Here is a 26,699-nt window from a genome sequence, read left to right as displayed (position 1 = left end):
TGATTGGTCGATTATTTTAACTAATCACACACTATATAAGTTGTTATGGTCACAGAATGCATAAAAGATTCATACCGTACGAAATATTTTAGTGTCAAACGAAATACCGAACGAACGTGATTCATAAAAATGGTACCGAAAGCATCATTACACGGGAAGAAGAAGAAGGACCTAATAGAAAAACCAATAGCAAAAACAAAGAAGAACAAAAAAAAGAATTATCAAAGCTTCTCTATCTATCTATTTAAATTATTACGAAGCGTTACAAAAGAGAACTTCGGTATTTCGCGACACTCGATGTTGATTATGAACAATTTCGTCAACGATATGCTGGAAAAGATAGCCTCGGAAGCTGGTAGGTTAGCGAACCACAGCAAGAAGACGACATTGAGCAGTCGGGAGATACAATCGGCGATCAAATTATTAATACCCGGCGAACTAGCGAAACACGCTGATATAGAAGCGATGAAAGCAATAACATTGTACCACAGAAGTCAGGAAATAGACTCGAAATTGCACTGACGAAGATTATTACAGGTTAACATTAAAATATTATTAAATTAATTGTTTTGTTTGATTATTTAATTTATGATTTAACAAGGTCCTTTTAAGGGCCGAACACTTATCGTGTTTACAACGAGTTGACGTCACAGCGTTTAAAGATTGTCACTGGTATTTGATATTGAGTCTGATATATCCAGTTAGTATGCGTGATAATGTCCTCCAGACCGATTTCGGCCACGGCGGCTAATCTAAAGAGAGATTAGCTAACTGCGCAGGAGATATTATAGTGCACAAGTGTGTGCGCAAACACAGGTACACTCTCTATGCCCTAACTCTCATAATCCGATGAGACGGCAATCTGACACGACCGGAAAGAGTTCAGGCGCAGGACCAACGGCTTTACGTGCTTTCCGGGGCACTGAAGTGTACACACTTCCAACTTCCAGACTCTTCTTCTTATTGACCCTACCTGGGAATTGAACCCAGGACCTCCTTACATCTAGCCACTAAACCAACGAGGCAGAGGCAGAGTATGCGTGATATACATTGTGCAGTAGACATAAAGCGAGTTACAATTACATTTATATATATTTATATTATATATATTTTAACTACACACAACACATTATACACCATACGAAATTTTATATCTATTTCTGTAAGCTATGCTTTAATATTATATACTTTATATATATATATATATCTATATGTATATATATATATATATATAGATAAATTTATAATATAACTATTGTATATTACTTATTGTAAAGGATGAGATATTAAAAAAAAACCGCTGAGTTTCTTTCGTTGGTTCTTCTCAGGTCTGAGGTGTTTATTTCCGAACCGGTGGTAGATTTATGACAATCAATGAGTAAGTGTAACGCTTCTATATTGAATAAAGATTTATGACTTTGACTTTGAAATTGTATTTTTGTATATGAAATTAATAGCTCACTTTTTATCGGCAAATAAATATAATCTACATTATACCAGTTTCTATTTTAATTTCATTGGTCAAGGTATAGTAATCCTGTAAACCCACAGCTTAGCAAATGCTTTCAATATTCCCCAACACGCTACTGCGATGCGAGTTGGTGCCGAGCACGAATTAAGCACATGAATGTTCTGATCTTTGTTTGTTTGAACTCGAAATCATCGGTTAACATTCACGTTTTCTAATCAGTGGACCATCACAGCTCAAGAAGTCATTAACTTCTAAATTATTAACAGTTTTAAACAAATATATTTCATCACTTAATATTATCAACATTATATTCCTTATAAACATTATTTAGCGAGTGATTGCTGTCTCCTTCTTTTGAATGTAAAATCAATAATGATAGAAAGAGCAAAATGAGTGTTTAACAAAACAGTCGTGAAGCAAGGCCTATTATATTTTGTCATATGAACTTTAATTTTGACTGACTAAGAAATTATGCTGACGTTGATTATAAAAATGTCAGAAATTAAGTAAAATGTATTCGTTTTGACTTGACTCTTAACTGTTAACGTTTGAATATAATATAATTTTTGTTATGTTTATTTTTATTATAGAACATGTTTTTTCTAATTTTGATAATTAAGTCTATTACAAATTACTTGAATAAAAAATTGTTTTAACTTTGTAAGCGTTTAATATAGCGGTTTTCCTGTGCGATATTAAATTATTTATTTTCTTGCTAAATCCATTACAAAAACTAAATATATACCCATTTAAAATTCTTAAAACTATATTAAAAACTGCAATATAAAACATCATTAAATAGGTTAGGAATTTTAAGCAAATATGTAATGGGATTTTAAACATATTACGTCATTTTAGATAGAATAGCATATCAGAAATATTTACTTCTTAGACTATTATAATTACCAATCGATATTTGATATCCTTTAAATTGATTAAATATAAAAATCAAAAATAAATAGTTAAATAACTATCTTAAGTATATATCAACATATAAAAACACGTCGGTAAATGAATATAATATTATTAACAATAAATTCAAAGTACCGTCAGAATAAAAACTTTCGACGTTTATAAATAGCGACGCGTAAACGGACACGGCGACATTTCAAAATTGTCGATCAAAATGTCAGGTCGCGGTAAAGGCGGAAAAGGACTAGGAAAGGGAGGCGCGAAGCGTCACCGTAAAGTGCTCAGGGATAACATTCAGGGCATAACAAAGCCTGCGATACGAAGACTGGCCAGACGAGGCGGAGTTAAGAGAATATCCGGGCTCATTTACGAAGAGACTCGTGGAGTTTTGAAGATCTTTCTAGGAAACGTAATACGCGATGCGGTTACATACACAGAACACGCAAAGAGAAAGACCGTGACAGCGATGGACATCGTGTACGCTCTGAAGCGTCAAGGGAGAACTCTGTACGGTTTTGGCGGTTGAATTAAAAAAATATATATACAAAGATTATAAATATTAATAAAGTAATGTTATTTGGTTGTTTTATTTATTGATTACAAACAAGGCCCTTTTAAGGGCCGCAATATATTGTTTCAATTTGAGACGTCAATGTTTTTTTTTTCATGACAGTACTAAAGTAGGCAAACGTTGCGTATTATTCGTATTTACGGAACATTAAGGTCCGATCGAGACGGCCTCGGTCATTTGTCCAGTATTATTAATCAAAATAGCCCTATCTCGGAATTGGAGATAGATGGAATGGTATTTTTTTAGTAAAAACATTAATTAAGAATTTAATTCACTGTGGATATTTATCTGTAAATAAACATTTATTATTATTATTCTTTTTTATTTAGGATGTAATAAGTATAAATTAGAATAGAATAATTAAAGTATTTCCCTTCATAAATTTTTACACGAGATAAGTTATTAAATGAATAGATATACAATTAATGTTTTTTTTTATTAAATATAATAAAAATAATTGAAAATTATATATTTATCAATAATTTATAGACTATATACGGCGTGTTTCAATCGGGACTACCGGTTGAATTTGTATGATACTCTGCCCTCTATCTCGAAAATGGTTCAAAATATTTAAAAAAAATTCAAACAAAAGTTATAGAGAATTAAAACCTCTATAATGTTTAAAATGAATACAAATGACATAAAACCCATAAGAAACGAGATATTTGCAAAAAATGTGCAAAAAAAACGTTTTTTTTTTTAATCTTTGGCCTTAGATATCGGTAGTCGCGGCCACCTTACGATAATTCGGTTACAAAACAAGTTTTAGGGTGTCAAAGGTTTATACAAGGTAATAGCTGACTTTATCCAATTCCGAGGTGAAAGCCCTAATAGGACTGAACTACATAGCTGAGACGGCGCGGCAAATTAGTTATGTTTTATTTAGATACAGAGCTTATCACTCCATCTATCGGCGCATGCGCGAATTAAATGCACATTACTACTAACTAAAGTCACTGGGTCAGTTTGTCCCTGGCCCTTCGTGCCAAAATTATACGGCACGGCAAGATGACTTGCCGGTGAGGAGTATGCCCGATGCCCGTACCCAGACTGGCTTTAGGGCCAGCCAGGAGGAACCCTCACTCTCAAATCGGCTCCTTAAATGAGAGCCCTCGAGAAAAATGTGATAAGTCTTCTAGCTGTCCACCCTTATCAAATTTTATCTTTTAATTTTCTAGGAACCACTCTTAGTGTATTATGTTTTAATTAAAAAATGGATAACTACATTCATTTTCCCGTACATACCGTATTGTTATGTACGTACATCGTCCGTCAAATCTCGAGGTCCTGGATTCAAATCCGGGATGGTTCAATTAGTGTCTACACCTACGATTTGCATTATGACTGCGCGTGCGCAAAATTGCAGTTTAAAGTAATTTAAGTGCCTTTGACAAAACTGCACAGGAAACCCACAATAGCTTTTAACAGGACAATGAGGTCTGCTGACTTAGGGGCAAACCGCTACATACACCAATCTGACACTTATATTTGATAAATAAACAGGAGTAAATAAAACACAGCCGAGGTGGCCTAATGGTTAGAACGCGTGAATCTTAACCGATGATCGTTGGTTCAAACCCGGGCAAGCACCACTGAATTTTCATGTGCTTAATTTGTGATTATAATTCATCTCGTGCTTTACGGTGAAGGAAAACATCGTGAACTGCATGTGTCTAATTTCACTGAAATCTACCATGTGTATTTCACCAACCCACATTGGAGCAGCGTGGTGGAATAAGCTCCATACCTTCTCCTCAAAAAGGGAGAGGCGGGCTATCCCAGCAGTGGGACATTCACAGGCTGTTACTATAAATAAAACACATAGTGACATAAATGTTTTAATATATTCCAATATTATTAAGTATATGCGTTAATATCATCTGGTGCACATCTCTGAAGACCGTGCGTACGTTGTCCGTGTCGGTGGCTGTCGTGAAGTGGAAGTAGCACTCGCGGGGCCGGCTCGCTTCGAGGATCACGAAGCGCTCCGCTGAGGACGTGAAGTTGCGGCGTTCTCGCTTCTTCGTTGTCAGCTCCTGGTTTGATTTATATAGAAAATTATTTATTTATAAAAAAAAACAGATATATTCTAAACAACAACAATAACAGCCTGTTAATGTCACTGCTGGGGGGCCTCCTCTCCCTTTTGAGGAGATGGCTTGGAGCTTATTCCACGCTGCTCCAATGCGGGTTGGTAGTATATACATGTGGCAGAATTTCAATGAAATTGGACACATGCAGGTTTCGTCACGATGTTTTCCTATTATAATCACAAATTAAGCACATGAAAATTCAGTGGTGCTTTGTCCAATTTGTAATTTGAACCGACGATCATCGGTTAAGATTCACGCGTTCTAACCACTAGGCCATCTGGGCTTTTTTAAAATATTCTATATGTACCCTAAATTTTAAATCACCATCTCTAGGAGACAGAAAGTTCCATTAACAAAATACTTACAGCGAACATACTCCGTATGAACTGTTTCGTCCGAGTGTACTCATCGCCCTGGGAATCGAACTCGGTATACTTGGGGAAGTAGGGGGCGATGCTGCGACCTTGGGATATCTTACTTTGTAGTAGATCTTGCTTATTCAGAAAAACGATTAAACCCGCTTCTATTAGGAATCTGTGATCAAAAATTGTTTCAACTCAATTATTCAAATACGATAAAGAACGTAATGGGTAATTGCCCCCAACAATGGGGGGCCTAGACAAATGCGTTCACCAATATTGATCACGTGATAAATAAAATACAATGAAATTTCTTTTGACATTAGTTTACTCACCATTTATCAAATATCTAATTAAATTTATTGTAAGAAATAAATTAAAATTATAATTATTATTATATTTTCATTTTATTTATATGTTGTGTTCAAATATATTTTTTTATTTAATTATAATTTTTTTCTAGATATCTACTGTAGAATAACATAGTTTTCACTAATCATCATTAAACGATTCAAAATTTAAAAATAATCTCATATCATGTGTCATATATTTTATACGTGACATTGGCAGAATATTTTGTGCTCAAATAGCGTAGATACACGCCAGAAAAAAAGAAAAAAAATAAAAAAAATATACTATTGTTTTCTGATATTACACGATCATGTTCAGTTTCGACTTTTTTTGTTAGATAATAGTTGAACAGGTGACAAATTTGTATTTTTTCTTGTTAAATGACTTTGTTTATATTTTTATACATGTCTTATGTCACTACCTTCATTGTTTAGTTTTAAGATTAACTATTCCTGTTTCGAGCTTTTTTATTCTTTTTTTTTAATTTAAAAATCGAATTGTGATTTACAAGAATAAGAATTAAAAAATTATTTATTCAGCACAAACAAAAATTGCAGACATATAAATAACATAATTGGAAAGTTCTATATAAAAAATATTAACGTTAAATTTTTATAATAAAAAAGAGTGTATATATGATATAATAAATTACTAAAAAAAAAACAAAAATACATATATTTACATAGATCCCCTCTAAACATGTCATCACCTGCTTTGCCAGACATCTTCGAAGAGCACCAGTGATTCTTGGAGTCTGTTCTGTGTGTTGTCTTCGCGTAGCGTCTGGTCGAAGTCGCTGCAGGCCACCACGAACCAGATCGCGTGGATACCTTCGAAGACCTAGAATATAATATCATTAAAAAGTTATTAATTTGTGTGAATATAAATGAGTCGGCCTTACACTGCTAAAGAAAGGCTCTTTAAGGAGTTTTTTTTTGAGTTTTGGAGCATATTTCGCTGATTCAGAGCGGGTTGGTAATACACATATGTGGAAGAATTATATTCACATCATGGTTTCTTCACGATGTCTTCTTTCTGCTACCATGATGACTTCTTCTGTCTTTCAAACATCAACTCCAAAGACTAGTCCTTCAACTTTTGATCACGTATCAAATACATATGTAATTCCAATACATGTTGTGTTTTCTACAAACAATTTTGTTAATTGACGTCACTGGTCTGGGCTGGTAGCCAATTTTATTAGAAGCAATAAGTTATGTGTTCAAGAATTAAGAAAAAAACATACTTGTATCCATTTCTTCCTTTCCCCCCTCTGCCCCCCGACGTCGAACATCCAGAAATCTTGAACACCACCGTGCATTGACTTTGGAACCTTAAAGAATTATCAATTTAAAAAAAAAAAATTTTTAATCTGTGCAGAAAATATATAAAATTCAGAATTGAATTGTTGTTCTCTTGACCGAGTTCCGCAACGACGACCCTGACAATGGTCAGTGTTCTTTATAAAAATTGTATTTTTGTATTGTAAGCTCGCGTTGTTAATAAAACATTATTTAGATAGCAACGCGAGCAGATTAACTATTTTGAAATACACTGGCCTCCAAAAAAATCGACCCACCTACATTTTTTGTAAAAAAGCTATCGTATGGTTTTAAACTACCACATATTTATATTTTTAAGATTGATAATGAAAAAATGCAATTGTAGGATTGTACAAAAACAGAAATAGTGCGCAAAAAATAGGTTTTTAGGTAAATATGTGACAAAACACGAAAACACAAAATTTTACGCAATTTTATTTTTTTGTGTACAAAACGATTATGCCGTTTGTTTTTAAATTTGGGTGCCTAAATCTTACTTTAATAGGGAGTGTTTCCTCCTCTTGACCTAATCACTGCCTGCATACGCCTATTAAGTGACCTGATTAGCTTTTTAATGTCTTCCTGTGGGGTCCGTTGCCATTCTTCAGTTAGGGCAGCTTCCAGTTGATTCAGGGTTTCTGGAATTGGATTTCGTGCTCGAACCGTACGTTTTAGCTGGTCCCAGAGGTGCTCTATCGGGTTTAAGTCCGGACTATTGGCTGGCCACTGCATAACTGGAATTTCGACTTCCCTGAGATAGTCTTTAACAATTCTAGCGACGTGAGGTCGTGCGTTGTCGTGCATAAGTTGGAAATTATCCCCAATATATCCAGCGTAAGGCATCACATGAGGCTCCAGAATGTCCGTTCTGTAAGTTTCAGCATTAACAGCACGATTACGGAAAAAAACCAGCTCTGTGCGTCCCGTCAAAGAAATACCTCCCCAAAACATTGTAGAGCCTCCACCAAATCGGACTGTTTCTCGAATGCAACACTGAGAGTAGCGTTCTCCTGGCCTTCGCGTGACGTTACTTCGTCCATCAGAGCCTACTAGAGACATTCGGCTTTCATCACTGAACAATACTGTCTCCCATTGGTCCAGTGTCCAATCGACGTGCTGCCTAGCAAATTGTAGTCTTGCTTGTCGATGGGATGCTGTGAGTTTTGGTCCTGTTGCTGGCTTGTGAGGGGTTAAGTTTTGATCTCGAAGTCTTCTTCTTACAGTATTTTCACTCACAGACACTCCACGACTTTCTCGGAGTCTACCTTGAACGTCAACAGCCGAAAGGTGTCGATTTCTTAAAGACGTCAAACCAATAAAACGGTCATCGGTCGGGTTCGTGACACGCCCCCTGCCAGATCCTGGTCTCCGGCGATACTCCCCAGTCTCCAAGTAGCGTTTGTACACTCTTCGCACCGCTGAACGACTTAATTTTAGTGTTCTAGCCACATTTCGCTGACTTAACCCCTCATGAATAAGAGCTACGACTTGAGCAGCTTCTGCTTCAGTAGTATCCATTTTTTATGTTTAAACTTATTAAAACAAAGTTTCAACAAAGTTTCATACACTTAATCAATAATAAACATCGAACCGAGATGACTCCGCGTTAAGAACTGGAAATAAACTAACCATGCACTTTGTGCACAAAGTAACGTTTTCTTATCAATACTTTAAAAATATTCCAAATATCCTCAATAACACTTACAACTCCTCCAAATCAATATCAAGTGGGTAATAAAATGTTAAATGTATATCCCATAAGTAAAACAATCCACCTAGGTCGTCGCATAGTTAAGATAACAACTTTGTAAGTAAAAAAATACGGGTGGGTCGATTTTTTTGGCGGCCAGTGTATATATTTAAAAACGATGTTGTTTTATTGATGCAAGGGCTTTATGCTAACCCGTCTTGGTACCACCCTTCACCAATATCCTAACGCCAAACAACAGTAGGTACGTAGTATTGCTGTTCCGTTTTGAGTGAGCCAGTGTAACCACAGGCATCAATGGATATAACCTCTGAGTACCCAAGGTTTATAGAGCATTTAGGATGGTTAATATTAATTACAATGCCAATATGTATGGGCGGTCGTGACAACAAATCTACCACTACTTCTATGCTAGTTTGTCTAAAAAACATTTATTTAATCCTAAGGATAAAAAATAAGTCCTTATTACCTTCACTTTGAATTCAATTTTCTGTATTCCAGTAGTTTTCTGGCGACAGCGTAGTATATCCGAGTCGGATGGCAAGTAATCGGCTTTCGCTATGAGATCTATTCGATTTAAGAAGCTAAAAACATATTAAAATTATTAAAGCGCCATCTATTATTATGTGCTATTAATCTTCGAATTAGTAACTTCAGTTAGATAATAGATGGCGCTAGTTGGCAATTTGTAGTTAATTGTGACGGCTAAAGTTTTTTATTAATTGCCAGGTTCGCTTGTTATTAAACTTTCTTGAGCTGTGTGTTGACATGAAAATTTTAATTATAAGCAATATCGTATAAACCCATAAAACAATTCCATCACGTTGTAGGTAAACTTACTATTCTGCGCTGTCTAAGAGTTGGTATTCGTTGGATCTTTTGAAGCATTCCCTCACTCCAGCGTCCCTCCACAATGCCCGTACGTGATCAAAATACTCCTATAAAATAAAAAAAAGTTTAGTAACATAAATATTAAGGCAATGTTAATAAAACTTAAATTTCAATCCATATATAACCTATAATTTAAATAGATTCATAATAACTTAACACACTATTAGAATAAACATTATTTTTAAATTATTTCATTAAGGAAATTTTTTATCCAATGAGATACAATTCATTCTGACATATTTATATGTTGCAATAAAATGTCACTATGTTTGTTTACGTACTAGGCTCCGCCCAATGTTAGCTTAGTGTGAGTTGATGATTCCCTGATAGCGTGTATGCAAAATTTCATGAAGATCGTTTGACCAACAAATAAAAACGTGGAAATGTAACAAATAAACTCATGCATATTATGCATTATAATATAAGTTAGGATTTATCGTTAAGCATTTTAAACGAATATAATTTGAAATTACAAATCTATTACGTTATGTGATATACGTTTGCAAATATTGGCTTATTTTAATTAAAAAAAAACTATATATAAGTTCAGTTTAAGTGTTACGTAACGACTTTGTTTCTCTTACATTCTTTAAGAACTTAACTGAGACTGTTTAACATTTTATTCTTAAATCTTATCTCATTATGCTAAATGTCATTTTAATTTATCGCCAATAGATGGCCGATGAGCCGAGATGGCCCAGTGGTAAGAACGCGTGAATCTTAACCGATGATCGTGGGTTCAAACCCGGGCAAGCACCACTGAATTTTCATGTGCTTAATTTGTGATTATAATTCATCTCGTGCTTGACGGTGAAGGAAAACATCGTGAGGAAACCTGCATGTGTCTAATTTCACTGAAATTCTACCACATGTGTATTTCACCAACTCGCATTGGAGCAGCATGGTGGAATAAGCTCCAAACCTTCTCCTCAAAAAGAGGAGAGGAGGCCTTTAACCCAGCAGTGGGACATTCACAGGCTGTTACGGCATTAGATGTATTTTACTTCGCGCTATAACAATGTTTTTTGAAAGTACTAAATAAATTTTTGTAAATATATAATAAGACCACCGTCTGCTCTTCGATTGTTCGGAGAAGAAATCCGATGGTCTGACAGGACCTCGGAGTCACCTTAGACCGAGGACTGAAAATGACCCACTACGTCAAGAATGTGATCAACATGACGAGGGCAACACGCGCCCTCATGAACCCAGTGCTAAGATCACGCATCCCTCTACGCACTAAACTCGGAATCTACAAACAATATTTGAGATCTCGCCTCACATATGTCGCACCGGCATGGTACCACCTCACAAGTCCCAGATTGCGGGCAAGGCTGCAATCGCAGCAATCACTCGCAATGCGGACCTTAGTGAACGCACCGCGTTACGTGAGAAACAACACCGTCTCCAGAGACCTCCAAAGTCGAATCTGTCGAGGACTTTGTTTGATTGATTTGACTTTGTGCCTCGAAGTTGTTCGCGCGTGCCGAGCTATCGGACCACACTCATATCCGAGATTTGGCCTCTCAGCACGCACGACCACCCGAAGGCTGGGCATACCCTCGAGAGCTCGTCGATCACGACGCCCTCAACGAGAAACGACCAACACGACGTCTTCCGCCAACCCCTCGACAAGATGTCGACCCAGCTGACCCACCGACGCTCCAGCCCGGAAAAAAAGACGTCCACCAACGGTACACCGGTCCAGAGGCAGCCCCTACGGGGGCTTCCCCAGACGGATCAAACTGCACCTAGGACGAATACCTACAGGAAAGCTAATAATCGCTGGTCGCTCGCTGGACCTCCCCAAACGGGGTCTCATCTGGTGCGCTCGATCAGATCGTGGGCAATTCTGTAGACCCGGGCAAAAGCTATCCAGCTGGACGCAGACGACGCCGAATCCACCAGGACTCCGAGACACCAATACACCACGAACCACAACAGGTCGCCTAAAGGAAAATCACTGGCGCTAAACCAACGCCAACAACACCAGAACTCCCGGCTCCCTCAAATGAGCCGCACCCGACGAACCCGTCTGTCAAAACAGTGTCTTACCGCGGCCGACCGAAAGGAGATCCCACACGGGACACCTCTCAACGACCCAGCCACGCGCAAGGCTGTTAGACTGCGTCCACTACCCACGACCGCTGGTTGCTCGCTGGACCTCACCGAACGGGGTTTCATACGGCGCTCGATCGGAACGCCGAACTTCGCCACCACCATCAAACACACAATCAACGCCAAACATCTCTCGAACACCACCATATCCCTCGAACACCATCTTAGTATCTTCATCAACTTCTTCTTCCCATCCTCGCCGCCTTGTCGGACACAACAGAAAGTATACACGCTCGCCAACGCTGATGTTTCATCAGCAACAGATGCCCCGAAGCTACTCCTTCTGTACCCACACATCCATCGGATACAGACATTCGCAGAGCAGGTCGTTCGCTGGACCTCCCCGAATGGGGTCTCATCCTGTGCGCTTGATCGCCCAGTGAATGAACGGAGAAGCATTAGAGACATCTGTTACACACACCCAGGGATCTTCCCACCCCTACGACCCGTCCGTCGCAACGGACGGCTAAACAAGATATCGCAGTCATAGGGGCACAGCCCTTAGAACTGTCATCACCAGACCTCATCAATAGAACGGGGCTGAGTGAAGCACCGTACAGAATATATTTGTGGTTTTATTTTAAAGTCTTACAATACCAATACCACCGGGTAACCCCATACAAAGACACTTTATTTAATCCGTTTCTATATACTATCAGTCGTATGGTAACTGGTAAGTGGTGCCTTTGTGTAGGCTCATATAACTGGGTACCCACACTTTAATTAATGCAATTACAAATATCAATATTTTGTATTACTATATCCGTTAATGAAGCTCAATGTAACAAACATAAGTCACATAACACCTTGGATGCAATGGTTGTGGCGGCGCATTAACGTCGTAATATATGGTTTATATCAGTACAGTACAGTAACACCCTGTTAATGTCCCACAGCTGGGCTAAGGCCTCCTCTCCATTTTGAGGAGAAGGTTTGGAGCTTATTCCACCACGCTGCTCTAATACGGGTTGGTAGAATACACATGTGGCAGAATTTCAATGAAATCAGACACATGCAGGTTTCCTCACGATGTTTTCCTTCACCGTCGAGCACGACATGAATTATAATGACATGAATTCAGTGGTGCTTGCCCAGGTTTGAACCCACGATCATCGGTTATATAACAACCTATTAATATAGTCAGCTAACCATGTCCTTCAATACATTAACAGTAAAAAAATACCTCAGTATAGTCAGGGGGCCCGTCGGGACCAATCTTCAGTATATACTGCTGAGAACGTACATTCTTGTTATTCTGCAACGCGATGCTCAACATAGGCATATTATGTACAATGTCGTATATAGACTCGTGTGCGTTGTGCCTTATGTATTTGATCTTTTCTGCTCTTTCACTAGGAAAGTACAAAATTTCTGTTAAACTTGAAATCTATATATTATATATTAGTCGTATTTAGTTGCACATAACGACGAACATTCATTTAGATAAGTAAAATGTAATTTTTGTTTTTCTTTTTTTTCCGGCTTTTCAAATATAATTTATTCAATGTAATAAATTATTACAAATTCTTAACATTAAAACCTTAAATAAATACAAATAAAAATTAAAAATAGTTAATGTACTATTAAATTCAACCAAAAGAGTACATAAAAAAAAACGTATTCATAGTTTCGCCAGAACATAACAAACATAAAGAAGTGTAATGGATTTCAGAAACCCTTTTAAAATATGACCAAATTAATTTACCTGGCAGTAAATCCCTGTATATGAAGAATTTTCATTTGTTTTATTATTGTTGTCTTGCCACTCTCGCCGGTACCCAATAGTAACAGCTTAATAGCCTGTAATAAGACAAACATCTCTAATGGTGTGATAATAGAAAAAAAAAAACATTTCCTGAAATCAGTAATTATTAAGTAAGGAATTATTTGTAAAAAGCAAACAAAACGGTCATTGAATGTTCCACTGCTTGGCGAAACGATTACAATTTTCTCTTTTTGACTTGGAGCTTGTTCCACCACGATTCTCCAGTGAATTTTATACAACAAATGCAGAGGCCCAGTTCTACTAATTTATAACGATAGCGATACGTTCCCGATTCAATTGCAGTTCAACTTTGACTATTCTACATATATTCGGATCTGAAGCAAATCTTTTTTTTTTTTTGAATAGGAAGGTGGACGAGCATATGGGCCACCTGATGGTAAGTGGTCACCAAACGCCCTTAGACATTGGCATTGTAAGAAATGTCAACCATCGCTTATACAATGCGCCACCAACCTTGGGAACTAAGATTTTATGTCCCTTGTGCCTGTAATTACACTGGCTCACTCACCCTTCAAACCGGAACACAACAATATCAAGTATTGCTGTTTTGCGGTAGAATATCTGATGAGTGGGTGGTACCTACCCGGACGAGCTTGCACAAAGCCCTACCACCAGTTGATGACCACCTATATGACGTCACCATATACAAAAACCGAATGTAAGTGTAAGCTTTTATATCAATGGTATTTAAGGTTCACCAGACCAATTTCGGCCACGGCGGCCATTCTCAAGAGTGATTAGCCAACGCACGCAGGAGATATTATAGTGCACAAGTGTGTGCGCAAATACAGGTGCACTCTCTATTCCCTAACTCTCATAATCCGATGGGACGGCAATCCGATACGACCGGAAAGAGTTCAGGCGCAGGACCAATGGCTTTACGTACTTTCCGAGGCAGGGGAGTGTACACACTACCAAAATCCAGACTCCTAGCTGCTATTGACAATTTTCGACAGAAAATCTCAATAACTTTTTTTATTGGCCCGCCCTGGGATTTGAACCCAGGACCTCCAGGTCTGCGGCCATACATCTAGACCAACGAGGCAGTCAATGGTATATAATTAAATTAAGAAACAGGAAAATGGATAAACGTCAAAAATAACGCTCGGATTCGATTGCGATAAAGTGATAATTTGTTAGCAAAATTGGCGCCCAGGTTTAGTTACAATGTTTTGAATAAGTTAATAGTTAAATACGGTAACTGATTAATTACATAAAAGTAGTTGCTCACCCCTATATTATTATTTAGGGACACCACTTTTTTTTTGTTTTTTTTTTTATTTTTATATGCCCCGGGATGGCAAATGACTCTACCCCACCTGATGGTAAGTGGTAGTAGAGTCCAAACGCGACGACGGCCAGTACAGTCGGGAAGAATGTTCTGTACTAGCCGTCCCCGCCTTGCCGGCCCGCAAGATGTCTCTTCACGCCTCGTTTGAAGGAACCCGGGTTGTAAGAGGAGGGGAACACGTGAGCTGGTAAGGAATTCCATTTTTTGGTAGTGCGACAAAGAAAGGAGTTCCCAAATTTCTTTGTGCGCGATGGAATTGATGTCACAGTTAGGCGGTGACATCGAGAACCAGCTCGCGTGGAAATTTTCACCTTAAATACTAATGTGATATATATACGTATATATAAAGGTAAGTATGGTAAGGTATTAAAAAACATTTCGAGGAAACGAGGTACGTAAGTAGAACTGTACTACTTCAATTAATTATACTAATATAGGCACTAATAAATGAGGAATAAGCTCCAAGCCTTCTCCTCAAAAGGGAGAGGAGGCCTTAGCCAGCAGTGAGAGAAAACAGACTGTTACTGTTTCTACTATATAAATGATTCAGTACTTCATTATACGATTTGATCCAATGCTTTATTTCTCTGTCGATCTGTTTGGAGTTATATTCGTCTTCATTGTACGACTTCACACAAGGTAGTATCCTCATTTTTCCTGAAATAACCATTAACATATATATAAATAAAATCTAAACGAAAATAATTACAATTATGCTATCTTTTATCGAACGTTATTTATTTATTTTTAAAGCATTAATGATTTAGATTTTGATTAATTATAATATTAGTGAATACTTAGTAATTCTGTCAGTAAACAAATTAAGTAAATTAAGTTATACCATCTTTATAATGTCATACGTCATCATTCGATAGTTGTGATTCCATTCATTCATCATAGAAATGTAATTAGTAAAGTAAATTTTTCCGTTTCACTGATTTAATCTTTACTATATTCCTAATTACTCTCTGCTATTTATCAACAAACACACAAACAGCTTAATCTTTTAAATCTTTCTCTTAAGCCATACAACAATCCTTATCTTTATGACTTCTAAAAATATAACTTTAATATTAAATGTTAAATTACGGCGATACATAATAGTGGTCAGTATGATTAAAATATCAAAAATGCATTTATCTATTCCTAGTATATATAAGCGGTATTTATACATTTCGATCATCATCATAATTTTTTATATCTTTTATCTTTGAAATCAATGATAAACGAATTTCCTCTGATTAAATATATTTAATAAACTATTATTTGATAAAACAATAAGAATCAAATGCGACAACTCAAAAAAAAAAAAAACAATAAATTTATACACAAAATGAAATCGTTAAAGGAACGTAAGGGAAATAAAAATAACCTAAAAATTATTAATTAAATCATAAAAATAATAGAAGCTAAAAGTTTCGCTATTATCTATGTATCTAAAGGTTTTAGCACAGATGATATCAAGATCTTATTTACGAAAATAAGCAAGTAAATAATTAAATAAACAATTTCGCAAACATGCGACCATTCAATTATTTCGAACATATCAGATTATAGCTGTCATAATTAGAAAATATTTTTCAATGAAACTTTTTGGTTGATTAAAAGTATTGAATTAATTACAATGGAAAAGCGATACATGGATGGTTCTAAAGAACAATATGACTAAAAAAAAATTGGCAATACCATGCTTTGCATGAAGTTACACAATACAATGACAAGCTTTTAAAAATGAAATAACCGATCTAAATTATGTTACATCTACATATTGATAACAATTTCTTATTTTTAATGAACTATGACAACTTTCTTGAGATTAAAAATAACATTTTGTAATAATTGTTTTTTACAGAATATTTTTATTTTATTTCATTTTTAATTTGGATTTCTAAATATTGTAATTGCTTATAGAAAGTAAGCTGTATTTTATTTTTAAATATACAAAACATACGTTGTCACAGACACAATAAATTGACTAAAATCGTTATTGCGAATTTACTTTATATATTGTCTGTGAACATTTGTCTATAATATTTAATAGTCAAGGCACAGAACACTTACTCCTAGGTCAAGGCCCAAACTCATTAGGATAATTTACATAAACTCACTGTGTTTTCTATAATTATTCAAAACAACTAATAACTTAATGGTATACGAAAAAAAGTACCAACAAAGGTTTTTTTTTCCATAAACAATATAAGCACGATTATTTTTTGTATCGTAAATTAAAATAAGTAATTATATTGTTATTTTTACCTTGTATGCAGTCGCCAAAATGTTACAACACAATCAAATCTCAGCCCAAACTTAATGGCAGCAAGATATTTTTTATCTGTGATAGCGTTATCGACGATAATAATGATAATTGTAACGATTACAAATCTATATTTTTTTTATTTTCAAACAATAATTGAGAATGCCAAGAATGCGTTTGGATAAGTTTAATTTTTTTTTTCAGATTATTTAGTTCCAAGATGCAGTGTCATAGAGCCCAGATAGCCTTGAACATGTCAATCTTAACTAAAGTTTTGAATTCAAATTCGGGCAAATGCTAAATTTGATCAAGATTACATATAAGATTTATTTATGTTTTTAATTTATCTTGTGCTCGGCATTACGAACATCGTGAGGATACATGCAAGTCTGAAGAAATAATGTCACATATGTATTTACTCACCGCATGGAGCTGTAGTGCAATAAGTTCCAATCAAAGCAGAGTGACGCTTAGCCCAGCAGTAGGACACTTACGGGCAATTAATGTTCTAATTCGATATATAGCCGAGATGGCCTAGTGATTAGAACGTGTGAATCTTAACCGATGATCGTGGGTTCAAACCCGGGCAAGCACCACTGAATTTTCATGTGCTTAATTTGTGATTATAATTCATCTCGTGCTTGACGGTGAAGGAAAACATCCTGAGGAAATTTGCATGTGTCTAATTTCATTGAAATTATGTCACATGTGTATTCTGCCAACCCGCATTGGAGCAGCGTGGTGGAGTAAGCTCCAAAGCATCTCCTCAAAAGGAGGCCGAACAGTGGGACATTAACAGGCTGTTAGTATAATGTTTGATAGTTCTTCCAAATTAACAATATTATTTTGTACAATTTTTGAAGGTTATGTTTCAGGATCCTTGCAGTGAGATATTATATGCATCGTATATGATTATGTAGGTACGTCATCGTAGTATAAGTCTATACTTAGATGCCTCTTTGGTCTAGTGGCGTGATGTAAGGCCGCAGACCCGGAGGTACTGGGTTCAATTCCCAGGTCAGGCCAATAAAAAGTTATTGGGTTTTTCTGTCAGAAAATTCGCAGTAGCAGCCCGGAGTCTGGAACTGTGTGTGTACTCCCGTGCCTCTGAAAGCACATAAAGCTGTTGGTTCTGCGCCTGAACTCTTTTCGGTCGTGTCGGTTTGCCGTCGCATCGGATTATGAGAGTTAGGGAATAGAGAGTGCATCTGTGTTTGCGCACAAACTTATGCACTATAATATCTCTTGCGTAGTTGGCTAATCTCTCTTGAGATTGGCCGCCGTGGCCAAAATCGGTCTGGAGGACATTATTATTATTATACTTAGATATACTACGTGGTAAGGATTTGTCAAAAAACAGATTTTGTGTTTGTGTTGTTGGTTTTATGTGTTTGAGCCAGTATATCTACAGGCACTAGCATCATAGTTGCCGACGTTGGCGTATTGGCTACAAAACAAGCTTTGGTTCAATTTTTTTTACTGCGCCAATGTCTATGGACGGTATTGACCACTTACCATCAGATGGCTCATTTGCCAGTCCGTATTATAACACGTGCGAAGTGAAGTAGTGTGTCGTGATTTAGTTGGATAGGCGGCACTTATTTATGTATCTCATTACTTAACGTATGTTAGGAATATGTCAAAACTATAAAAAGTTCTAAAAATTGTCTATGATTTTATAAGGTCTATGTCAGTTAACTCAGTAACAGGTAATATGTTTATAGTATAATATAGTTGAATAAACAAAGACTAAAAACCTAGAGAGTAGTAGAGGAACATATGAAAACAATTTGCTCATATCATCGCTGATAAAATCGCTATTTATTACCGAAACACTAATTTGCTGGCTGTTAGAATGCACATCAATGGCGATTGTATTATTATTATGGGTAATATAATATAATGGCGATTGTATTATAATTATAAAAAATAAAACGAATTCAAATAAATTCATATTCTATTTTAAACTTAAAATCTATTTAACAATGTAATCGAGACACTTTTTATTGAACTAAAAGTATTTATAATAAAAAATTCTCAGTAACTTGCGGTAACAAAAAAAAATCATACTCTTTAAATCTCTTAATTGATAACATAGCGCTTATATGTGCAAGCTTTTGCACGGTTAAACGCATGAGATTAAAACGGTTTGCTCTAATAAAAGCAAGTGTATTGTTTTATTTGCACAGTTTTATCAAAAAAAACGGAGATATGCCTGCTTATTGTAACATATTATTATTGTTTAATAGAAAATAAACGGAAATTTTTCTGTTCACAAGCACTTAACTGAGCAAACGTGAAAACATTTAATTCCAAAGAAAAGTTTCTTTTAATTATGCACGTTTGTGTATATAAGCCAAGTTCAGTACAACCAAAAGGGAAACACAAGTGTCACCAGTGGTCATGCTTTCAGACAATTGCTCAGAAAACGTTAGGCATACTATCTGCCTAGGAACTGCTCAGCGAAGACAATATCTGAACAATGATTGTCACGATGATCCTACTAATATTATAGACGCGAAGGTTCATGACGATAGATGAATCTTTGTTACTCTTTCACGGAAAAACTACTGAATGGTTTTAATGAAATTAGGAATTAAGTTAGAGAGAGATAGCTATATATCCCCATTTGCACTTTATTGTGCGGCAACAAATATCGGTTTCATTTTAAGATGAAACCTTCAAAGATTAAAACGAAAGGAAAATATCTATTAAATCCAATAAAGTTTCGTAAAACATTCTTTTAAACATAAATGTAATTAAAAGTTTTCAAATATATTTATCCTAAAAACGATCTATCATCCAGCTGCAGTTGCACCATTTCATTTCCGTTGACAGGAGCGCTATCTTGTAACAAGAGCTGAACGTTCAAATTCGATAAATTCTGTTTGGAAAACAAATTATCTTTAGCAGCATACATATAACAAAATACATTAGTAGGGTTATGTCACCATTCACCAGTTAAGAATGGTGAGTGAGCCAGTGGCATAAGCAAGTAATACGTTGATTTTTTTATATATAGAATAGGACGAGCATATGGGCCATCTGATGGTAAGTGGTCATCAATGCCCACAGACATTGGCATTGTAAGAAATGTTAACCATCGCTTACATCACCAATTCGCCACCAACCGTGGGAACTAAGATGTTATATCCCTGTAGATGTATGTAGATGTTATGTACCTGTAATTACACCGATTTGAAGGGTGCTCACTCAGAGCACCCTTCAAATCGGAACACAACAATACCAAGTACTGCTGTTTTGCGGTAGAATATCCGATGAGTGGGTGGTACCTACGCAGACGAGCTTGCACAAAGCTCTACTAAAAGTAGAAATAGATTTCATGGTTTGCGGCACGTTAGTGGTGTTAGGATTAATTTATTTTTGAAGTGCTCTTGGGAGAAGGTCAGGACCAGTCATCACTTACCACCTAGTAAATTATTTGCTTATTCACCATCTTAAAGTCTTACTATAAATCAAGTCACAATGTTTATACAAGTAGGCTCTTAGGAGCATTTATGATTTTTCAATTTAACGTTATCAGCGTTTCGAACTTGTAATTACACTTGCTCACCTCAACCGGATCACAACGATAATAAGTACTGCTGTTTTGCGGTAGAATACCTAATGAGTGCGTGGTACATACCCAAAGCATTGCACAAAGCCAGTACCACCAGTTAAGAAGTTATTGATGACATTATGATAAAAATTACATGATTATGATAAGAATTAACAGCCTCAGTAATTCATCACTCATTTCTTTGTAATATAAGCAGACGAACAATTAGGCCACTTGATTGTGAATGTCTGTACAACGCCGCTACAATGACTGTCCACATCCAGGACTGTAAGACGAAGGCGATCCAACTGCGCAGGGGGGTGAGACAGGGGGATGTAATATCCCCGAAACTGTTCACCAACGCATTGGAAGACCTTTCAAGACGCTGGATTGGACTGGTTAGGGAGTCAATGTAAACGGCGAGTACATCTCACACCTTCGATTTGCCGATGATATCGTCATCATAGCAGAGTCGCTGGAACAACTTACCGAAATGTTGCGTAGCCTAAGCGAGTCTTTCCGACGTGTCGGTCTCGGTATGAACTTGGACAAGACCAAAGGTCATGTTCAATAGGCAAGTCGTGCCAGGACCAATATACGTCGAAGGGAAACCTCTCGAGGTTGTTAGGGAATGTACCTACCTAGGACAGGTTATACAAGTCAGCATTTGGCAATCTTCGTCAAGTCCTCACGTCGTCTATATCGCAATGTTTGAAGACGAAAGTCTTCAACCAATGCGTCTTACCTGCTATGACCGATGGCCGTTGGAGCAGACGAGTCTTAGAGTGGAGACCGCGGATTGGCAAACGCAGCGTAGGGCGCCCTCCAGCCAGGTGGACCGATGACCTTAAGAAGGTGGCGGGGACCGACTGGATGCGGAAGGCGGAGTATCGGGAGCTTTGGCGCACCTTGGGAGAGGCCTATGTCCAGCAGTGGATTACGAAAGGCTGTTGATTAATCGATTGATTGTGAGTGGTCACCACCGCTCATAGATTGTACGCTATAAGAAGTAACAACCGTTTCTTTTATCACCAATATGCCACCAACCTTGGGAACTAAGTGTCCTTTGCGCTTTACTAGCTTCCAATTCCAGAATTCTCTCCTTTCGAGGAGACGGTGTGGAGCTATTACAGAAATCAAAATAAAGGGAAATACTATTTACTAACGTCATTATCAACGTTCATGTTCAGGGAATATTCTCGACTCTGATGCTGTTGGATTGGTTTTTGGGTTTTAGCGATACCACGGCCGCGTCTGGACTGTAGGAACGAATGTACCATATCTGGAAACGATGAAGACCTAAATTATATCAGATCTAAGTCGAGTCATATTTTCATTAATGTTTTTAAGCTAGCCGATATGGCCCAATGGTAAGAACGAGTGATTCTTAATCGATGATCGTGAGTTCAAACCGGGCAAGCACCACTGAATTTTCATGTGCTTAATTTGTGATTATAATTCAATCTCGTGCTATACGGTGAACGCAAACATCGTGAGGAAACCTGCATGTGTCTAATTTCACCGAAATTCTGCTACATGTGTATTCCACTAACCCGCATTGGAGCAGCGTGGTGAAATAAGCTCCAAACCTTCACCTCAAAAAGGAGAGGAGGCCTTAGCCCAGCAGTGGGACATTCACAGGCTGTTATTGTACTGTACTGTTTTTAAACTGTTGCCATAAACATAAGGTTTCAACATAACATAGTAAAAGAATATAAAATATCTATGTACACTTATTTCTATATGATGATGTAATTATAGTATATATACATATATATAAATAGTAGCATACATAAATTAATGAAATATTTGATCCAAAACATGTAATTATATGTACGTTTCATATGAGTATATTAGATATGTAATTAGACACATAAATATATTCAATAAAAGGGCATAGTTTATGTAACAAGACACTGATAGATTCTATTTTTAAAATATTATATAACATCTTAAAACAACTATATATTGGCAAATAATAATCTCTTCTTCTTCTTCTTCTTCTGTCTAGCGTTTTTCAGGCCTAGGGTCCGCTTAAGTCCGAATAATAATCTATTATTATTATTTGAAACTTAAGAGCGTTTCATTATTCCCTTTCATTCCAACATTTTCCTGTCGTTTTCCTATCAAGACATTATCAGAATAATCAGCTAGGAAGTTGTATATGATTCCGTGCCTCGGTAACATGCAAAGCCGCTGGTTCGCGTTTAGACTCTTTTTTGGAGAGTCTAGCTCTTTCTATATATTCGTTGCAGAATTGTTAGTGTCTGCGCGCACTTGTGCAGCAGAACATCAACACAAACAAATCAAATATTCACAATGAAGTAAATCAAAAATCATTACATAGCATTGTTAATACGTCAACCCCAAGAGACCAAAATAACTTTGAAAAAAAAAAACAAAAAAAAAAAAACAATTATATAATATATAAGCAGTAAAATAAGTTATAATCACCAGTGGGTTCTGGTAGTTTCTCCCCTATTATTTGGGTTCTCGGAACGTCATTCAGTAGCGAAAGAGCGCGCGATGAATTTGGTACAATATTTCTCGAGTCCTGTTTATATATTAATAAATTAAGGATACAATTAATACATGCCATTTACAACAATGAGATAGTTTTTTTTTATATAGAATAGGATGGCGGACGAGTATATGGGCCACCTGATGCTAAGTGGTCACCAACGCCCGTAGACATTGACATTGTAAGAAGTGTTAACCATCGCTTACATAGCCAATGCACAACCAACCTTGGGACCTAAGATTTTATGTCCCTTGTGCCTGTAATTACACTAGCTCACCCATCTTTCGGGCCGGAACACAACAATACCAAGTAACGCTGTTTTGCGGTAGAATATTTGATTAGTGGGAGACGAGCTTGAACAAAGCCCTACCACCAGTAGATTATGAGATGAGCGTTTTTTAAACGTTTTATGTACTGTTTATCGAGTAATGATATTCAACGCTATTTATAACGGAATTCAATAGGAGTTTCACAATTCGTTGGTACACACATACATAAAATATAAATACGTTGAATTAAGTATAGCTTCAGAGTGATCTAAGATCAGCTTCATTGGTATTAGTGGACTTTAAATTTTAATTAAATTAAAACACTGAATTAATACAAATGTAAGAATAAACGGCATAGCCCCCCCCCATCCTAATGACTAGATTAGTGAGATATTTATAGGCAGATATTTACAAACCTTCGCGAAGGTGATCATCGTTATCTCGATGACCTTTTCTTCAGCTATGTCGTTGAGGGCTAGGTGTTGCGTTATATCTTCAGGATTGCAATTCGTTCCTTCCAACTGAACCAAACAAACATAATTTGTTGACAACTTACAAGAATAGACGGCATTTTCGGATAAGACGTACGGAGAATTGGCAATTTTCGTTATGTGACGTCAACATCATCACAACGTCGTTAGTGAAACATGAATTATTGGCAGAGTTGTCAACAAATATTTAGACATTGTTGAGTACTTGATATGGTGATATTGTTTAGAATTTCTAATGTTCATAATAATCAAAGTAAAAATATCTTTTTTTTCCCTCAATAATAATGTATAAAAATAATGTATACATTTTTGTTTTTAACATCTTTTTCTTTACGTATACATGTACCTCTTACTTTTGTTTGCTTTTAATCAAATAATTAATATTCAAAAAATTTAAATGTTCTCAAATATTTATATTTTATTCATTTTATACCAATCAAGTGATAATTTTATAATAATTTAATTGTTAATGTCTTTTCTGTTTGCTCTAAATATTTTGATTTTTAAAATTATTACTTTTTTGTTAACTCGAAATGTTGATATATTTTGCAACACCTATAATTTAGGAGACACTTGATTTGTATAACTTCATGTTTAAAGATTCAATTGTATTTATTAGTGTACTTCTTGTTGGTGTTGACATTATAATAAATAAATAAATAAAGCGTTTTACATACCAATAAAACGCTTATAAGATTTTCCTACTGGACTCAGTTTTCCTCGCCTCATCCAATTATATCACGACGCCACTATATTGCTGTCAAGTGGATACACATACAGAATTTCATCCGACAGGCTGACCCAATCGTCACAGAACCAACCAAGCACATTCATATTATGTACTTAATGAAAATTCTATCTAATATAATAAATCTAACCACCAAACAATACTGGAGAAGTTTTGTACAACAATCTCCACGCCTCCTTTATTAATTTATTTGGTAACCCATCAGTTAACATACATACCTTATTATATTAAACATATAATTAAAATCAAAATATCACACAATTGTATTATTTATATAAGGCCAGGTGGCTTTTGTCCAGCAGTGGGCCGTTTACGCTTTACATCAGGTATCACTCACCTCAATAACAACTAAATGCGAAGGATGCTTCAGTCTTAGATGCGTTCTCAAATCGGACTTAATCCTGAAACGCTTAGGGCATCTCGTACACGCCCACACGCGGACCCCTGTGTGGATCAATCTGTGGTTGCGCATGGCTGTCAACCTGTACATTGAGCAGGTAAATCTCAGCCAATGCATTATCGTGTGCTCAATTAAAAGCTTAAATAGTGCAAAATTCATTTTATAAGGCGAATGAAAATACTAGGTGATAGGGCTTTATGTAAGCCCGTCTGGTTACCACCCACGCATCAGATGTTCTACCACCAAACAGCAATACAAAGTGTGGTTGTGCTCTGGTGGGAAGGGTGAGTGATTCAGTGTAATTACAGGCCCAAGGAGCATAACATCTTCTTTCCCAAGGTCGGTGGCGCATTGGTGAGTAATGTCTACGAGCGGTTGTGACCACTTAATAATTGCCCGTCCACCTAACTATAACATTAAAAAAACAATTGCTTAATTGCAGGAGTTAATAGGAATAATTAGTAAGTCCTTAAAAAAACGGTTATTTCTATTAATTTGTGTTTACAATTCATTTGCTAGGTAAAGGAAAACATCGCGAGAAAACTTACATGTGTCGCACACACACTGGTTTACTCCACCTCAGATGATGTGATTATAATACCAGTACCTACATTATGCCCGTTTTACATTATTCCAGTCCAGCGATCTAGTCCAGTACTGGATTGCTTACTGGAAAAATGTAAAGCGACACTGGAATGAACTGAATCCAATCTAGTTTTACAGTGGCTAAGTCAGTCTACACGACACTAGGCACTAGCGTCCGGCTGCGTACCTGCGGAAGGCGACGCCGCACACGTCGCAGGGGTAGGGCCGCTCGCCCGTGTGCACGCGCACGTGCTCGTCGCGCACGGACGACGAGCGGAACGCGCGCGCGCACACGGGGCACGCCCAGCCGTGCACCTCCCTGGGGGGGGGGGATTCGTCAATGAGCTCACACTATTACTTAATCATAATCCTTTATTTGAAATGTAGTTTTATAGTGGCCCGCCCAGCCGTGCGCCTCCCTGGGGGGGAGGGCAGACCTTGAGCTCACACTCTATTACTAACTACGTGTTATAATCATTTATTTGAAATGTAGCTTTACGGATGTTGCGATTTCTTAACAGGTATCTAGTACACTTCGCCCACGATAGGCAAGCAAATATATTTGTACACGAGTAATTAATATTGAATACAGATCACACTAACAGTACATTAAAATAGTTCTATATATAAATATATATTAAAATCATATATTGTAAGGTGACAACTTTAATTTGTGTCTTAGATATTAACTTGATTGTTTGCTTCGTTGGTTTACACTGGCGTATTGGTTATATCTCATGGTTCTAGATTCAATCCCAGAGTCGGGCCATCAAAAAATTATTAGGTATTTTGTCGAGGATTTATCAGCAACAATCCGGAGCTTGGAAGTTGGTTTTATTTAAGCTCTTCAATACAGGTGTCCTGCGACCAAACTCTCTCTGGTCGTATCGACCTTCCCATCAAATTGTGCCAGCACAACGTGTTTGGACATATTAATATGACTTGCGCAGACTAATCTCGGCCGCGACCAAAATCGGTCAGGAGGTCACAATCGTC

At 36.7% G+C, this 26,699-nt stretch overlaps 4 protein-coding genes across 4 annotated transcripts in view; 2 read left to right on the top strand and 2 right to left on the bottom strand.

Moving 5' to 3' along the window:
- Positions 1-129: 129 nt before the first annotated feature.
- LOC126779010 (late histone H2B.L4-like) lies at positions 130-522 on the top strand. The gene has a single exon (XM_050502761.1). It carries the CDS (start codon positions 130-132, stop codon positions 520-522), a length of 393 nt encoding a protein of 130 aa, XP_050358718.1.
- Positions 523-2,575: 2,053 nt separating this feature from the next.
- On the top strand, positions 2,576-2,959 carry LOC126779153 (histone H4-like). Its single transcript, XM_050503026.1, has one exon. The coding sequence runs from the start codon at positions 2,598-2,600 to the stop codon at positions 2,907-2,909; it is 312 nt and encodes a 103-aa protein (XP_050358983.1). The 5' UTR covers positions 2,576-2,597; the 3' UTR covers positions 2,910-2,959.
- Positions 2,960-4,795: 1,836 nt separating this feature from the next.
- LOC126779106 (guanine nucleotide-binding protein G(f) subunit alpha) lies at positions 4,796-15,528 on the bottom strand. Its single transcript, XM_050502948.1, has 9 exons — positions 15,430-15,528; positions 13,505-13,599; positions 12,983-13,151; positions 9,631-9,728; positions 9,260-9,374; positions 7,007-7,093; positions 6,470-6,600; positions 5,416-5,584; positions 4,796-4,993 (listed from the first exon to the last, which is right to left on the bottom strand). The coding sequence occupies exons 1-9, from the start codon at positions 15,526-15,528 to the stop codon at positions 4,796-4,798; spliced, it is 1,161 nt and encodes a 386-aa protein (XP_050358905.1).
- Positions 15,529-19,909: 4,381 nt separating this feature from the next.
- The window catches only part of LOC126779009 (zinc finger protein 91-like), a 32,763-nt gene continuing 25,973 nt past the window's right edge, over positions 19,910-26,699 (bottom strand). The window contains exons 24-29 of the mRNA XM_050502760.1: positions 25,891-26,022; positions 25,056-25,200; positions 23,896-24,000; positions 23,144-23,243; positions 21,856-21,971; positions 19,910-20,014 (exon numbers count right to left, since the gene is read on the bottom strand). Of these exons, the coding sequence (XP_050358717.1) occupies positions 19,910-20,014; positions 21,856-21,971; positions 23,144-23,243; positions 23,896-24,000; positions 25,056-25,200; positions 25,891-26,022 (703 nt within the window). The remainder of the gene's footprint in view (positions 20,015-21,855; positions 21,972-23,143; positions 23,244-23,895; positions 24,001-25,055; positions 25,201-25,890; positions 26,023-26,699) is intronic.

The sequence above is a fragment of the Nymphalis io genome, chromosome 28 (assembly GCF_905147045.1).
Source record: "Nymphalis io chromosome 28, ilAglIoxx1.1, whole genome shotgun sequence".
NCBI lineage: Eukaryota > Metazoa > Arthropoda > Insecta > Lepidoptera > Nymphalidae > Nymphalis > Nymphalis io.
This window is presented reverse-complemented; position numbering and strand designations above follow the sequence as displayed.